At 40.6% G+C, this 18520-nt stretch overlaps 1 protein-coding gene across 3 annotated transcripts in view; it reads left to right on the forward strand.

Annotated features, from left to right (window-relative positions):
- The window catches only part of man1a2 (mannosidase, alpha, class 1A, member 2), a 253330-nt gene that overhangs the window by 123959 nt on the left and 110851 nt on the right, over positions 1-18520 (forward strand). For all 3 annotated transcript variants that reach the window (XM_070893497.1, XM_070893496.1, XM_070893499.1), the window contains 2 exons: positions 4893-5011; positions 15301-15381. In XM_070893497.1, coding sequence (XP_070749598.1) covers positions 4893-5011; positions 15301-15381 — 200 coding nt within the window. The remainder of the gene's footprint in view (positions 1-4892; positions 5012-15300; positions 15382-18520) is intronic.

Raw genomic sequence — 18520 nt, forward strand, 5'->3', positions numbered from 1 at the left:
TACTTTTTCATTAAGGAGGAGAAGTATATATATAGCTCCACCCACTGGACTACATTGCAGCCATTTCTGTTTACAACAATAAAAACGGAGTCACCTGACTGGCTTCCTGAAGTTATCAGCCATCTTACAGCCTGCGTGTTTGTGATGTCGTACTGAAAACATAACAATTAGAGAAACTGAGGTTGTTCTCCTTAGGGCAATGATGTTTAAGGGGAGATTTGATAGAGGTGTTCGAAATCATAACCAGTTTTCATAGAATAAATAAGGAGAAACTGTTTCCAGTGGCAGAAGGGTTTGTAACCATTAAGGTAACTGGCGAAATTACCTTCATGACTCATGCTCACAGACTTTCCACATGCAGCAATCCAGCAACCAGAGGCAACATGAGCAAAAACTTTTTTTACATGACGAGTTTTGATTTGGAATGTACTCCTTAATGAAAAAGTAATTATAACAAACAATCATACATAACTTGCATGGTTATACATAACATAAAAACATAAGAAATAGGAGCAGGAGTAGGCCATATGGCCCCTCGAACCTGCTCTGCTATTTAATATGATCATGGATGATCCGACCATAGACTCAGGTCCACTTCCTTGCCCGCTCCCCATAATCCTTTATTCACTTAACTGTTAAGAAACTGTCTATCTCTGTCTTAAATTTATTCAATGTCCCAGCCTCCACAGCTCTCTGAGGCAGCGAATTCCATAGATTACAACCCTCTGTTTGTTTAATAACTTTCCAAAGGGAATTCTATTAATACTTGAATACATTTGCAGGGCTGTGGGAAAAGATCCGGGGAGTTGGACTAATTGTATAGATCTACCAAGTAACTGGCACAGCATGATGGGCTGAATGGCCCTCTGTGCTATATCATTCTATGATCTCAGATTTTAAATTTTCATCCTTGTGTTTAAATCCCTCTACCATGCCTCTTCCTATCTCTGTAACCACCAGCTCTGCAAGCCCTCCCATACTCATTCCTCTGACTCCAGCCTCTTGTTGTTCTTCACTTTCTTTGTTCCACAATTGGCAGCCATTCTCTTGAATTCCCTCCACCTCACCACCTCCCTTTGCTTTATTAAGACCATCCTGAAACCTCATTTCTTTGATTAAGCTTTTGGTTCTCCTTCCTAATCTTTATTCATTTAGCTCGGCATCTGTTTTTTTTATGACTTTGTAAAGAACCTTGGAACATTTTTCTGGGTTAAAGGTGCTATATAAATGCAGGCTGTTTGCATGTAGTCTATCGATGTGGAAGTACAGGCATGTTGGGCTGAATGACCCCTCCTGTGAAGTAAAACTCTATAAAGGGGACAGTAATAGAGAAACCCATGTCCCATATTATTCTCCTTTCTTGATTAAATGAAGAAATAGTGGTGAGCAAACTAAGAGCAGGAAACATGACCAAAACAGTAATACTGGCCTTACACTGTTGGATATGGAGGCCAAAATAAAGACCGTAAATGATAGAAACAACTGATATGTAGTTAAGCATGACAACAGAAAAATCAGCAATTTTTTGCTGCACTTTATGTACAGGGTGTTTATTGAAGTGTTCTGTAAAAAGCCTTTGCAAGAGATTTGTTACATGTAGAAAGTCTGTGAGTGAGAGTCATTGAAGTGACTACACTTAAAAAAAAAAGAAGTACTTTATTGGCTGTAAAGCACTTTGGGGCATTCTGAGGGTATGGAAGGCACTATATGAATGCAAGTTCTTTCTTTTCTTGTGTGTTGGCACTTACTTCACTCATCCATCAGATTACACTCCCACCGTTATTTACCTGCTAAATTTACTCACTTTGCCGAATGTTAATTTTAAGGACTGATATGACTTGAATCTATTACGAATGGTACAAAATATTAGAAATTAATTTGTCTTTTAATTTAGACTTTTATTAACTTTTGATCTCTTCTGCAAAATTATCTACAGCTAAATAAGATCCCTATCAAACTTTGAAAATACAGACTTCATTTAAGCTGTGTTGACCCTAATCCACACAACATATCTTTAGCTACCAAATCTTTAGGTCTGAATAAAATATATTTTCAGGCTGCAGTAGAGTTAAATGCACTGAAGCTAACTTTGCCCTGGTATAAATCTATGCAGTTCGATGTCAGTTTGAATCCTTCATCCATAACCTAGCCATCTTATTGTGGCTGTTTTGATGTTCAAAGATTTCTATTACTGAATGTGGTTTAGGTTGTGTTATAATTTTAAGCTTTATTTTTCTGTTTTGCGTTCTAGGTTGTTTGTGTTTTTAAACCCGAGGCTTGCCATTTCTAACTGGCAGAAGTGTGACCAACATAGAAATAATATTCTTAAGTAAAGAGTTTATTATTCAATGCTATTGAATTATTATCCTTTTCTTGGTGAAGTCCAGTTATGTGGCTTCACTCGTCGTCAAACTGACTTGCTTGAGATAATGGGCCTTCTCTCTTCTAGCTGTCTAGTTGTACGTTCTTAATTGGTGTATGTGCTATTAATATTTTAGACAGCTTGTTTGCACTTTTGAAAGCAAAAATTAGAATGTGCAAGCAGGAACTGACTGGAGCAAATGATCCCGAACAGATGATGAATAAAAAGTGATTACTTTTTAAAATATTGCTTGTTGCAGATTGAGAGAACACTAGGCTGTGTGGCTATTTTTGTAAACTGTCATTTAAGTGAGCAGCATATTAATCACTGCAAGATATCACTTGCATTTGTGCCACAAAAATGGTCTGAATGTAATCTTGCCTCGAGTATTTTTTTCAGTGGTTACTACCTGAATAAGAATCTCACATCCACAATGTGCCTCTCCTATAAAATTAGTTGTGAATATTAAATATATTTTTGTTTGAGGTTTATACTGCCATTTGCCATGGTAATGAATTAACTGATAAATACAGCATTGCTCTGTTACAAGATACATAAACCTTCACAGATGCTGGATCAATTCTTTCAGGGATGTGTATTTCACAAGATTAAGAAGATAATTATGGATGAGTAAGGCCATTCAGCCCATTGTAGTTATCCATCTAGTTATCTATCATAAACTCCCCCCACTGCAGCATCCATTTGGTTCTTAAATGATTCCAGGGTTTTCATCTCTACTATTGAATCCATTCCATGTATTTATCACTTTTTCTTTGAAGAAAAATGCCCTGCTATAAGTCGTAAATTTGTCTTTTACTAGTTTGACATCTTGTCCTACTCTCACAATAAATGGTGAAAGGCTAAAAACAGTGGAGACTTGGTATATGGACCATTTAAATATCATGAACAGGTACAGAATATAATCAAAAAGGCCAATGAGATACTAGCCTTTTATATCTAGAGGACTAGAATACAAGGGGGTAGAAGTTATGCTGCAGCTATACAAAACCCTGGTTAGACCACACCTGTAGTCCTGTGAGCAATTCAGGGCACCAGACCATAGGCAGGTTATATTGGCCTTGGAGTGCAGCATAGGCTTATCAGAATGATACTCTGACTTCAAGGATTAAGTTACGAGGAGAGATTACACAAATTAGGTTTTATTCTCTAGACTTTAGAAGGTTATGGGGTGATCTGATTGAAATTTTCAAGATAGTAAGAGAAACAAATAGTGTAGGTAGAGATAAACTATTTCCGCTGGTTGGGGATTCTAGGACTAAGTACATCGTCTAAAAATTAGAGCCAGTCCTTTCAGGAGTGAAATTAGGAAATACTTCTACACACAAAGGGCGATAGAAGTTTGGAACTGTCTTCCGCAAACAGCAATTGATGCTTGATCAATTGTTAATTTTAAATCTGAGATTGATAGCTTTCTGTTATCCAGAGGTATTAAGGGATATGGGCCAAAGGCGGGTATATGGAGTTATGTCGCAAATCAACCATGATCAAATTGAATGGCAGAGCAGGCTCGAGGGGCTGAATGGACTACTGCTGTTCCTATGTTCCTAAAGTACATTTTATGGATTTGATTTTTTCCCTACTTAGTATTTTATATACTCGATAATGCACTCTTATCAAGACTGAAAAGCCGAAGTTTCTCCGATCTTTTCACATAGCACTGGGATTCAGCCTTATGGCTCTCCTGTGCATTGCCTCTAAGCTTGGAACATCTCCCTTGTGTCTCAATGACAAGAACTGTTTTTTGACCAGAGTGCTATATAGTTTGATCATGACCTTTTTCTAACTAATGTTTTTCTATTTTTGCTATGTAGTTCAGCATTCTATTGGTTTTGTAATAGGCAACGCAATATGCCTCTAATGTGCACAGTTGATGTAACTAAAAGCAGATATTGTAATCTGAATCATTGACATTGAGGCTTTTTTGCTGTATTTTAGACTGCTAATGACAATTCAATTGAGGGAAGAGTATTGTATCAAAAGTATTCAGATATCCAGCAACAATTCTCAATCTGGACTCGTGATCTCCCAGAGGCCTATAAGTATCTGTTGAGGGGTTGCTACAAATCCTCTTCCTGAGGAGCTCCGGCTACTGATCCCAATTCCTTAATAGCTCCTTATTGCGAGTACTGCTCCTATCTCATGATGCTGTTGCTTTGCTCTCTGCAATGTGTTACTGGCAGAAATTCCTGCTCTGGTGATCATTTTTGCCAGATCAGAAATTTCTAACCACCTTGCATAGTCTACCTGGAAACAGATTGGCAGGCGCATTAGTGTGTGGAATGGCTTTTTAATATTTAGTCAGTCATGAATGTATTATGAAGAAAGGGAGTCGCAATACTTTGTGATTTCATAAAACGGTCCCCAGATAAAAAATGTTCTAAGTATGCAGTAAAATAAATACAATACTGTGCAATATTTTCAGGTGCACAGTTTGGACTGGCCAGATTTAGGTATGTTTCACTTTTAGTCAGATACCATGTAAAGTACTGAATATTTTTGTTTTTTTTAGGAAATTCTCAGATGGGTGCTACCATAGTGGATGCATTAGATACACTCTACATCATGGGTCTTTTTGATGAGTTCCGAGATGGCAAAGAATGGATTGAGAAAAACCTAGATTTCAGTGTGGTAAGTCATAATAGCCCTGTTTCTGTCTTAATATGGAGTCAGCCTTCAGGTTTATTAACCTTGGTTTGTAAGATAACATTCATCGGACTCAAGGGGATGGGGGGAGGAAGGGGAGGAAGACGAGATCCAAAATGGCAGCAGTGGAGGCCCAGTGGAGGCTCAGATTACATAGGAGATCTGAATAGATCGAAATGAAGCCATGGGAGACTGAAATTAGGATGATGGCTTGCTGGAGTGGGCTGAAATGGAGACAAGGGAGGAAGTTGGGAAGCAGTTGCCCAATGGCGATCGCAAATTTTTTGGATTAATGCCAGTTTATTTGCCGCAGCCCTTAGACTGAAAATTAATGGCGTAGGTGATTATATTTGAGCTCATAAAGTTCAAAGTAAACAAAATCATAATGTATTTAATTCTTAGCTAATACCCATCAAAACACATATTCGTCATTGTGTGCTAAGTTTAGCTTATGTTGTGTCGAGGTTGTGGGGTCCAAGTACATGTAGATGCCATTGATGAAAGTGAGAGTGGGGGACGAATACTGTTTGAGTTGTTTTTGGGCCTGACGTGGTCAAAATTAGGCTTCGGGCCTCATGAATAATTCTTGCTGCGGGCACCTGTCTTGTCTCCTGAGTTTTCTGGTTTCTTGCCCAATTTGGGCGGCTCTGAGGCCAGCAGTGGCTCTCGGAATTGGTCTTGAGAGGCAGGAAATGCAAATAGAGGTTTGGGCGAGTGTGTGTTGGCAGCAGCCCACAGTTGTGCTGTGGAGACAGAAGGAGCATTATTGCTCCTCCTGGTTCCACATTGAGGTGTTAAAAAGAAAAAAACATACTTTTATGTTGGCAGCTTCCAGCAGTCCCTTTAAGGACTGCTGGTTAGGCCTCCGAATGATCTGGAAAAACCAAGAGGGGTCCATAAATGCCACTCAGCATATGCAAGGGGTCTAATGAATGTTTAAGGCGGCTGCCAGGGATGTCTGAATATAGTCCGAGCCAATATAGTGGGCCTTTGAGACACAGCAGAGCGCCACAATAATTGCCCTTGTTTTTTTGCCCAAGAAATTTGCAAAATGAGGTCAAATTCTGCACTCTGTTTGCTTAATCTGAGACTTTTTAGGTAGTTTAAATCACTAACATCATTTTCTAAATAAATGGTAAAAGAAATACATTTGTAACCAAGATAGTTTGTGAAAACTGAATACAGCAGCTGAGCTTGTCCATAACGCATAACAATTTTCTGCAAGTATAACGAAAGGATTTGAAATATAGAATTCCTTGAATCAGGTCATGCCAATATTGATCTACTTAATTAGTTCATGGATGTAGATGGTGTAAGCCATTGGCTGCAATGCTTCTGAGGTCCCTGATTCGGCACTGTTTGGTGTGGCTTATTCGAATGACTTTTCCAGGAAATTTTGGCGTAAGTTCCCCACTTGAAGATCTGGGCACTAAACAGTGTGAGTTGCAGTTCTTGGCGTTCCAGGAATTTCTGGACCATTTACTGCTCTGCAATTCTACCCGATGGCTGGAGCCTGCAACTGTATGTAGACTTAAAGCAGTTCTTTTAAAGTGTTTGAACATCACAGACTTTTACATCAATTGTAATATCTTATAAAAACATTACATACATCACAGGAAAGGGGTTACATACAATTGCAACCGATAGGCGTGGATTCGTTTAAAATGGTAAATCCCATAGAGGTATTTATGCAAGAGTTTTCAATGAAAGACATGACAGATGAACCAATTTTAACACTATTTAAATTATTTTTAGCGTAGTGACTTTACTTGTTCCAAGTTGAAATCTATGGTGCACTGGTTACACTGGAAGATTTATTCTATTATTAAATCCACCATATGCTGAAATTGGAATAGAAGTGTGTAATTGAATTGGATTCTGCAGATTTGCATCCCTTATCGACTTTCCAGACATTATTTTCCACACTGAGGTGTATACCTGTGTGAAGCACAAAGTTGAGAAGTGCTCACCGCAGTTGTATCTTTTGTAGGAACAGTCTGTTATTTTGGGCCCAAATATCCCCAGGAGTTGCTGGTTTTTTTGGAGCAATTTTATTTTTCTGGAGTATCTTTTTAGTTGCAATTCTGGCCATTTAATTTGCGACAGTGTGAATGTCAGGCAGGGGGTGGTGGGTGGTGCATGCGCATTTTAATGGGGGGGGGGGGGGAGAAAAGAGGGAAGAGATCCACAGCGGGACAACGCAGCGGCAAGCCGTTCGGCCAGGGCTAGGTGCAGGAGGGAGGCTCGGCTGATGGCATCTGAACGGAGGGTGGGAGAAGGCTCAGCGCGGCGGGCTGGTGGGTGGTGAACGCGGCATCTGAAGGCTTTCCCTTTAAAAATGGCCGATTGCCAATGTTAATAAGCTATTGCGCATGCGCAACGCTGCCGGCACTCAGACGCTGGATCCTGGCACTCAGACGCTGGATCCTAGCCCCGTCTCCATGCCGGCTCTATTTACCTGGCACGGCCCTAGCTCTGCCCTCTTCATTTTGCTGCGCCATGCTGCGGCTGAAGAAGAACCGAGGATCAGCCAGAATTTTAAGTGAACTTTTTGCCGCGCTTTTTCTTTCAGAAAGTCGGCGCACTTCATGGAGGTGCGCCCTTTTTGCAGTGGGGGAAACTTGAGCCCATTGAGTCGACAAATACGGAATTAGCTTTCTGTACTAGTGTGAGAATGGAACAATGAGGCCTAGCTCCTTGCACCATTATTAGGAGAAGGGCAAATTTGAATTCTAAGAGCTCTGCGTGTATATGTGCAAATACAATAAATATATATATATTTTGGTCTCAAAATTCTAATAGGGCATATGTAGTTATCCCTGTATAGTTAACATTAAGTGAATCATTAACTTAAGTGAGACTTTCCTTAACGTTATGCGACTGGCTCGTGTGGTTTCCTTTTACTGTCCAGACATTCAAAATTGGCATGTACTTTGAGAATCTTTAATTATCTTCCTATTTATAAGCTCTAATATAGTTCTCTTGCCTTATTCTATATAAAATCAGCTGAAAACTAAAAATAAAGTCCTCAAGGGCAGTTTATCAGGACACAAGCAGGAAATCAAAAAGTGTTGTCAACAGTAGTAATGACATTAAATAACACTGATGGCAGTGGCTAGACAGTTTTAATTCATTCAAAGTTGACGTGTATTTTGTAAGTTCTGAAACTGTTCCTTGATTTTGTGTAAAAGAGTGAAATACACATTGTCCCCAGAGGCAATTTATCCAGTTGAAAATGGAAGCAGGAAGAGTTGTACAGCGTTTCCGCATTAAGTAATCCAGATAGCAACAGCTTCAAATTTCCCTTAAAAGGCATGTACATTTTCAAGTTCTGGGACTGTAAATGGCTCAGCTTCCAAATGGTAAGCTTGACCATTGGAATGAACTGTTCCTTCCCTGACAGAGCTCCAATCCTAGCAGCAGGCAAGAATCTTGGCAATTATCAGTGGGGAAGGTTCACAGTGAAATCTGCAGCAAAGGAACCTACGGCAGTGTTTGTTAACTGGCCATATTCAAAACCGCCTGATCAGTGTCTTCCCCCAACTCTTGCCTTCCCTTGAGCAAAAGAATAAACCCTGAATAAATCTCCCCTCCACTGATGAACAAAACGAGCCTAGGTGAACATGTTAGCCCAACCCCCTCATCACCCCCATAAAACTGCCCAGTTCTCTGGACGTTGGCACTGAAAATCGGCTCTCCCCCGCGCACACCCCACCCCCCCCCACCAAACAAGACACAATCATGGACTCAACCCTCACTGACCAACAATTTGAATATAGGCATTGCCAGTCACACATTGGAGCTTTCCAATCATGACGAGCCTCCCCCCGCCCCCACAGTGAGCAGCAAGTTGACCTTAGACATCCCAGAAGCGTTCTATTCCTGTCCACCCTTCTCCCCTTCCCCTTATCCCTTTTCACAGAAACAATAGAATATTCCAGGCTGCACGTTTTTAAACAGATATTTAAATGCATGATGTTTGTGTTCAAGACATTTGGATTTGGCTGAGGTTTCTTTTGATGAGTAGGGACTTTGCAATTGGCTCCTCAGGCAAAGGTGTTGGTGAATGGTATCCTGTCTTCCTTCTCACTGGATAAGGTAATGTTGTGTGCCTTGTGTTTGTGTTAGTACTGGAGCGCACACAGGTTAGACTTCAATGTTCAGGATCGACAGCTTGAATAAGCTGGTTGAGAGAAATACTTGGGAGTATAAAGGATACAAAAAAATCAATCATGTAATAAGAACATGGCTTGCACAAGAAACAACGCTTATAGAGAAGGTCCAAGAAAGATGACTACGATTGTTTGGCCATGTTTCAAGAATGGAAACCGCTGGAATACCTTTCGTGGAGCATTTGGAACCTTCATCAGCCAGAAGTGCCGAGTGGATGATCCATCTCTGCCTTTGTATGATAAGAGAGTCAAGGGTTATGAGGCAGGGATGTGGAGTTGAGGCCAGGATCAGATCAGCTATGATCTTATTGAATGGCGGAACAGACTCGAGAGGCCAAATGGTCTACTCCTGCTCTTATTTCTTATGTTCTCCTGAGGTCCCCACCATCATAGCAGTCAGTCTTCACCCAATTCTATTCATTCCTCATGATTTCAAGAAACGGCTGAGCGCATTGGATACAGCAAAGGCTATGGGCTCTGACAACATCCCGACTGTTGTGCTGAAGACTTGTGCTCCAAAACTAGCCGCCCCTCTAGCCAAGCTGTTCCAGTACAGCTACAACACTGGCAGCTACTTGACAAAGTGGAAAATTGCCCAAGTATGTCCTGTCCACAAAAAGCAGGACAAATCCAATCCGTCAATAATACTGCCCTATCAGTTAACTCTCAATTGTCAGCAAAGTGCTGGAAGGTGTCGTCGACAGTGCTATCAAGTGGCACATACACACTAATAACCTGCTCACCAGTGCTCAGTTTGGGTTCTGCTAGGACAACTCTGCTCCAGACCTCATTACAGCCATTGTTCAAACATGGACAAAAGAGCTTTGAATTCCAGATGTGAAGTGACTGCCCTATACATCAAGGCAGCATTTGACCAAGTGTGGCATCAAAGAGTCCTTGTAACATTGAAATCAATGGGAATCGGGAGGAAAACTCTCCTGGCTGGAGTCATATCTAGCACAGAGAAAGATGGTTGAAGTTGTTGGAGGCCATTCATCTCAGCCCCAGGCCATCGCTGCAGGAGTTCCTCGAGGCAGTGTCCTAGGACTAACCATCTTCAGCTGCTCCATCATAAGGTCATAAGTGGGGGTGTTCGCTGATAATTGCACAGTGTTCAGTTCCATTCGCAACTCCTCAGATAATGAAGCAGTCCATGCCCGCATGCAGCAAGACCTGGATGACATTCAGGTTTGGGCTGATAAATGGCAAGTAACATTCAGGCCACACAACTGTCGGGCAATGATCATTGCCAACAAGAGAAAGTGTAATCTCCTCCCCATGACATTCAGTGGCATTACCATCATCTAATCCCCCACCAGCAACATTCTGGAGGGTCACCATTGACCAGAAATTTAACCGTAACAGCCAAATAAATACTGTGGCTACAAGAGCAGGTCAGAAGCTGGGAGTTCTGTGGCGAGTGACTCACCTCCTGACTCCCCAAAGCTTTTCCACCACGTACAAGGCACAAATCAGGAGTGTGATGGAATACTCCCCACTTACCTGGATAAGTGCAGCTCCAACAACACTCAAGAGGCTTTATGCCATCCAGGACAAAGCAGCCCACTTGACTGGCGCTCCATCCACCACCTTCAACATTCACTCCCTCCACCATCGGTGCACCGTGTCAACAGTATGTACCATCTACAAGATGCGCTGCAGCAACTCGCCTAGGCTTCTTTGATAGCATCTCTCAGACTCGCAACCTCTACCACCTAGAAGGACAAGCGCAGCAGGTACATGGGAATATCACTACCTCCAAGTTCCCTATCAAGTCACACGCCACCCTGACTCGGAACTATATCGCTGTTCCTTCATTGTCGCTCGGTCAAAATCATGGCACTCCCTCCCTAACAACATTGTGGTGGGGGTACCTTCACCACACGAACTGCAGCGGTTCAAGAAGGCAGCCCACCACCAAGGGCAATTGGGGAGGGGCATTCAATGCTGGCTTTGTAAACTTCACTGTGTAAAACGCAGCCTTTCTTCTCCGAATCCTTTTATGCACTGAACTTGTGCTGCGTTTTCAAGATGACGTCGGGTGCGCCCCGGGTTCGACTGCTTTTTTCCAGGCGAGTTTCTGAGCAGACGGTAAAACGGGTGATATCAGCGAATTTTCCACCCGAAGCGATAACGCAGCATTGCACGTCGATTGACATCATCCAAATGGTGAAAACATTGGGCGGGTACTAAGTTTTAATGCCGCCGCAAAACCACCGCCGAAATTTCCGCCCGGGCGCAAAATGTTGTGCGACTCGTTTAACGCCAAAAAAAAAGCTTTTGGGCTTCGCCCAGGCAGAAAACTGGTCGCAAATCTGTCAAATCTTGTCTCATATTCTCATGCTGCGTTTTGTGATCCCTCACCAGATGTTTGGTTGAAATGTATCCTCCTGGATTTAATTTTACAGGGAAATAAATTTGGTTCAGGGTTATCTATGATGGTGAAAAATAAATGTTTCTGTTTCCCTGGCTAATGTGGTATAACTGGATGTCAATTTTAGAGTTTTGTTTTCGTGCTTCAGGCGTTGGGAATCGCACGGCTATAGTTGGAATAGCAGACTATGACCTTGTGTGGCGTTTCCCTGAAGTGTTGAATAGAACTCCACTATGAAGTAACTGTAGAAAGTTATGCAGTTGAAATGCGATCATTATTGATGCACCATTGTGGTTTCATCTTAATGTCACAATGAATGCAGATGAATTTTGCAGGTTGTACAGACCAAACTTTATTTTCAAAGGATTTATTTTATTCTGCAGCAAAATCTAACTATACCTGACTGTGCAACAGATGGTCTTTTAATCTGATTCAACCCTTTTGTGAAAGGTTCAGTTTAATTATCTAGGGTTTATAAACAGGTTATTGCTATACTATAGTATATCATTACTTAAATTTAGATTGGCGGGCTTGCCTCTTTTTCTTGTAAGTAAGACATATAAGATTCAGTTACAGGAAGAAAGATTATTTTCTAACTTTTAATATGTTGATCATAATGACGTGATTACTTTTAAACTTTGAAAATTTAATGCTATAACTCAAAAACTTACTCCTAAGAAATATGTGGAAATTTACCCTAATGGCCTTTTCTCCTATATGTTAAGCAAATTAAAACAAATTCCAATATTTTAGTTTCAAGAAAAATATTCTTTAATTCTCCTTTAATTTGTTTTTGGACTGTTGAGATTTTGGCGGATTTTGTGCTCATCGAGGTGAGTGTGTTCGTAGTGAGAAATGGAGCCTTTCCTGTTTTGGAGAAGAGCTAAATCAGTCCTAAATTTGTTTTTTTTGACAGCTTAGAACCTGTACCTCTTTATTCTGCTCTCAGAATTTAGCAAAGTAGTGTTCTGGATTTGCTGACTTGTATACCTCCTATGAGATTGTCTTGCAAGGCCAGAGCTCGATTTTCTTTCATCATAACTCTTATCTATTCCTAAGAGTTAGCTTCATAGCTTTTCACAATCAGGTGTAGACCCTTTGTCAGAACACATCTTGATGAAAGGTCCTACACCTGAAATATTAGCTCATCTATTTTCTGTAGTGATGCTGACTGATCTGAGTGTTTTCACCATTTTCTATTTCCACCATTTTCTGTTTTTGTTTCATTTTTGCATATGTTTTGTATGAAAAAGGATGTGTACTTTGAAAGGTGAAAAGGTCTTTTTTGCAGACTTTAACAAAACATGGGATGCACAATAGCAGTTATCATGACTTGAATTCATATAGTGCTCCTCGCATACAAGCTGACATATCTCATAACTTTCTCTAAATAGTTATTAAAAACAATGGGCTGGATTTTCATCATTTAGCCCTACCACTGGTTTTACGGTGGTATTTCGGTGCTATTTAAAAATCACGTTTTTTTTTTAACCACCGAAATGCCACTTTTACTCGAGGCCGCTATTTTCATCGAATATGACCAGTGGTAGGGCTATAACTGTATTTCATTCTTATTTTTGATCATGCAACACTCAGTAAAATAGGCGGTATTTTTGCGGGTGGTAAAAATGGTGGTATTGATTAATTTACCTCTGGTGGTAATTTTCGGTGGTATTTTGGTTTTGGGGTCTTGGCCGCAGGTAAAAGAAGTGCAGGCTGGGGGCTGATTTATTGCTGTTTTTGTTCTTGCTGTTGATGTTGTAGTTCTTGTAGTTGTTCTTGTTGTGTTATTGTTGTTGCAAAAAAGTTTAAATCGTTGAAGTTAAAAAAATTATTTATTTATTGACTTACATTTTTCAAAGTTTACAACATTTTATAAAATGTTGTTAAACCTAACCATTCTTGTACTGTGTCTAACTTTTAGAAAATGAAGGGTAAAACTCAACGATAGAGTGGGCAGGAAAACATGAAATGTAACTCTCATTGTTCAAGCAAAATGTTGGTTTATGTTCTCAAAATGTCCTCAAATGTCCTCCAATTTTCTTAAACATCCTTAAAATGTCCTCTAATTTTCTCAAATAATCCACTAAAAACCTCAAATAACCTTAAAATCTAACTCCGAACTCACATAAAGATGTCTGTGTAAAACTCAACCTTCTCTCATATGGAATGGACTGCAGCTCCGTTTTTTTAAAATAGCGTCCGTAGCATTGGATTCAATCAGATAAGACGGCACTTTTCTCGGTGGTAATTTAGGCCAGCAGTAAAAATTGTGGTATTGATGAATTTACCTCTGGTGGTAATTTTCGGTGGTATTTCGGTGTTGCACACTTAATGATGTCATAAAAACGGCAAAAAATAAGATCGGTGGTATTTTTTTACCACTGGTGGTAAATCACTGATGAATTTAGCACCAGTGGTATTTTGGTGCTAAATTATGAAATCGGCGATAGTTTGGTGGTAATCTATGATGAATTTACCACTGGTGGTATTTTCGGTGGTAAGTGATCGAAAAAATGACAAAAATCCAGCCCAAATGTATTAAACACAATGGTAACGATTACTGTCAAAAAAACTTATGCATTTCCAATTGATTTTGTTTTCCCTGAAGGGTACATTTTTGCCTTTGGAGCTCTTATGGTATCCTTTGTTGGATTTTTTTTGTATCTTTAAACTGTTTAGGTTTTGTTTTCTATTATGTTGTTCTTAATCATACATCTAGCATGCATTCCTCCTTTGCGTCAAATCAGAATAATGTGACTGCTACTCCATAAATTAAGCTGTTGATGCTTAATGTATCAATTACAGTGGATTAGGTAATAGAAATTGAACTTTTGTGCTTGTTGGGCCTGTTTATCTTTATTGACAAACTTAGTCAAATTTGTTAACTATTCTCGAGTTGCCATCTACTTTAGAAATATTTTGATCTCCAGCATATGTAAAGCATGAGTGCACTTGTTTTCCCTATTGTTATTTGAAATCCCAACGGAACTGTTTCTTGAATACTTGTAACATTTACAGGGAAGGCACTACTTTTAGCAAATTAATCCTCTTGCCTATCATTACAGCCATGTTGATCAATGGTAACTTTTAAAGGAGAAAGAATTTAGGGGGGGGGTAATTTTTGTTTGTGTACTGTCCTCATTTTATAGAAGAAAATATAAGAGTGTCAGAAATGTCAATTGTATTGCCATCTTGGAGTTCTTGAGTCTAATCTCCCTCCCGACTAATTTACTCCATTGATGTCACTGGCAAGTTTTCCCATTCATCCTGGAGCAGTCCCATTGGAAACACTGGCTGCTCCAATTTAAACTGCCCTGAGAGCCAATTTTGAGCCACAGGACCCTGGAAAACCTTACTGTTGGCAGCATTCAGTGATATCACTGGAGTGAACTAGAAGAGAAGGCGAGACAACTTGAGAAATAAAAACAATTTTAACAATAGTTAATAAAAATTCTCCGAGGTTTTTTTTCTCTAAATTGAGGGACTACTTTAAAGATTCCAATGATTAGTTATGATGTAAAAATAGCTGTTTTAAAACTTGGGTACAGGTATTTACCAATTAAAGAATTAAAACTAAATAACACTAAGTTCATTGTACGATCTTTTAATGCAAGTAAGGCCATTCTGATGGGTCAAGAAAGCCACAGCACTTAGTATTAACTGCAATATTTAGAAAACGTTAATATATCACAGCCTAACTTTATTTTCCTTCTATGCCTCTGTAGAATGCAGAAGTCTCAGTCTTTGAAGTGAATATCCGGTTTATCGGAGGACTGCTGGCTGCCTACTACCTCTCAGGGGAGGAGGTACAGTAAAACTGTTCATTATTTATTTTAAGTTGATGAATGCCCTTCACCCCCTTCTAATTCTGGGCTTTTCACCTTTCACCCTGTTCTGTCTTGGCACTGCTCCATCAAGGTAAGTGGAAATACACATTGATGGAAAATAAATCCCAAAATGTTGAATTAACACTTTGGTTATCGATCCGTTTCACTTCCTCTTCAGATGTTGGAAGACATAAGAACATAAGAACATAAGAATTAGGAACAGGAGTAGGCCATCTAGCCCCTCGAGCCTGATCCGCCATTCAAAAAGATCATGGCTGATCTGGCCGTGGACTCAGCTCCACTTACCCGCCCGCTCCCCATAACCCTCAATTCCCTTATTGGTTAAAAATCTATCTATCTGATTTGAATACATTCAATGAGCTAGCCTCAACTGCTTCCTTGGGCAGAGAATTCCACAGATTCACAACCCTCTGGGAGAAGAAATTCCTTCTCAACTCTGTTTTAAATTGGTATTTTGAGGCTGTGCCCCCTAGTTCTAGTCTCCCCGACCAGTGGAAACAACCTCTCTGCCTCTATCTTGTCTATCCCTTTCATTATTTTAAATGTTTCTATAAGATCACCCCTCATCCTTCTGAACGCCAACGAATAAAGACCCAGTCTACTCAATCTATCATCATAAGATAACCCCCTCATCTCTGGAATCAGCCTAGTGAATCGTCTCAGTACCCCCTCCAAGGCTAGTATATCCTTCCTTAAGTAAGGTGACCAAAACTGCACGCAGTACTCCAGGTGCGGCCTCACCAATACCCTGTACAGTTGCAGCAGTATCTCCCTGCTTTTGTACTCCATCCCTCTCGCAATGAAGGCCAACATTCCATTCGCCTTCCTGATTACCTGCTGCACCTGCAAACTAACTTTTTGGGATTCATGCACAAGGACCCCCAGGTCCCTCTGCACTGCAGCATGTTGTAATTTCTCCCCATTCAAATAATATTCTCTTTTACTGTTTTTTTTTCCCAAGGTGGGATGACCTCACATTTTCCAACATTGTATTCCATCTGCCAAACCTTAGCCCATTCGCTTAACCTATCTAAGTCTCTTTGCAGCCTCTCTCTGTCCTCTACACAACTCGCTTTCCCACAAATCTTTGTGTCATCTGCAAATTTTGTTGCACTACATTCTGTCCCCTCTTCCAGGTCATCTATGTATATTGTAAACAGTTGTGGTCCCAGCACCGATCCCTGTGGCACACCACTAACCACCGATTTCCAACCCGAAAAGGACCCATTTATCCCAACTCTCTGCTTTCTGTTAGCCAGCCAATTCTCTATCCATGCTAATACATTTCCTCTGACTCCGCGTACCTTTATCTTCTGCAGTAACCTTTTGTGTTGTGTATTTAAAGCATTTTCTGTTTTTATTACAAATTTCCAGTATTTTCAGATTGTAATCTCCAAAATGTTCCCTGGACAAATTGTTGTTTAGATGCCTTCCATTGCTAAGCAATTAAAATAGTTGGCAAGATATCTATTGAGATCTTGCTTTCTTTTGTAAGGGAACTTAACTTTTATTTAAAAACTTGACAAATTGGGCCCAAATTTGGCCCTCCGGTTTTCTTGGCGCACCTCCGAGCTTCTCGCCGACATTTTACCTCAGCAGCAGCGCCAAAAAAAATCCATCCAATCATGGCCAATTCTTGGACCGTCTGTGGAGCTGGCATGGTGCAGAAGAAAGATGGGGGTCGGAGCTAGGTCCCGACACTGAAAACAGTGCCGGGACCTCTGCACATGCCGTTTCGGCAAACACGTGCTGCAGTCTGTGTGGGAGGGACTGAAGCACGCTGTCCCTTGCCCTGGCCAAATGGGCTCCCTCATCGGCGGCCCGCTGCGTTCCCTAAGATAGGAGTTCTATTTTTTTATTTGTTATTTACTGATTGATTTTGGTGCTTTAGGTGCAGGGTTCCTTCTATTTCTTTTATTTGTTATTTATTGATTGCTTATTACTTTGGTCTTGGTGCTTTAGGTGCAGGGTTCCTTCTATTTTATTTATTACTTAATTGCTTATTACATTTTGTGCTTTGTTTGGTGCTTGGTGGTGCTTTAAATGTAGTTACTTGCACCAATTCCTTAACTGTAAGTAAGGTCTTTCTGTGTGGACAAAAGTGGACACATTCACTGCCCTAAGTTAGTTTAGTACAACTTTTTTCTGACCAAATTGGCATAAATGGTGTAAGTGGCTGGGAACGCCCCCTTTTGGGGAAAAAAAAACTTACCTAACAAAAAACCTAACTAACTCACTTACATTGGCGCAAATTAAATGGCCATATTTGCAACTTTTAGGATACACCAAAAAAAAATGGTGTAACTCATGGAAATTTGGGCCCATGCTTGCAAATCTAATTCCCTGCCAAGTGTTGTAAGTAGGTGATCTTCAATGAACAAATCCAGCTGTGACATTGCAGCCAATTCTTGTTCTTAATAATTGTGCTTTTTATTTGATGCCATGGACTCCTGGACATGTTTGCCATTGCGATTGAGACCATTCATTCAGCTACCTCTGTAGCCTCCCTCCTTTTCCCCTTGCTTACCAAGCCCAATCTACCCCTGGCTCCTTCCAGTCTAGCCCTGTACCTGTGTCTTTCGTTTCTCTCCTATATCTCCTTTTGGCCTCTCTAAGCTCATCTTCTGCATCTCTTGCTCCCTTGACTTCATTCTCATTTAACTGTTAACCACACAACTTCCCTTCTTGGCCCCCACAATAGCTGACATTGTAAATGGTCTCCTTTCTTCGAATATGGTCACCAGCCCTTTGAAAACTGCCATCATCATACCCATCTTAAAAAAAACTCTCGACCACTCTGTGCTTGCAAACTACCATATTATCTCCAATCTCCAATATCCTTGAATGTGTAAGCTCCTTCCAAATTCGTTCCTATCTTTCCTGCAACTTCATGTTTGAATATCTTCATCGGGTTTCTGACACTGCCACAGCACTGAAACAGCCCTAATCAAAGTCACAAATAACATCCTCTGTTTGGTGACAATGGTACATTATCTCTCTCTTCTTCAACCTGTCTGTAGCCTTTGACATTGTTGACCACACCATCTACCTCCAAGGCCTCTCTTCCTTTGACCAGCTTAGTGGGATTGCCCCTTGC

The sequence above is a fragment of the Pristiophorus japonicus genome, chromosome 11 (genome assembly GCF_044704955.1).
Source record: "Pristiophorus japonicus isolate sPriJap1 chromosome 11, sPriJap1.hap1, whole genome shotgun sequence".
Lineage (NCBI taxonomy): Eukaryota > Metazoa > Chordata > Chondrichthyes > Pristiophoridae > Pristiophorus > Pristiophorus japonicus.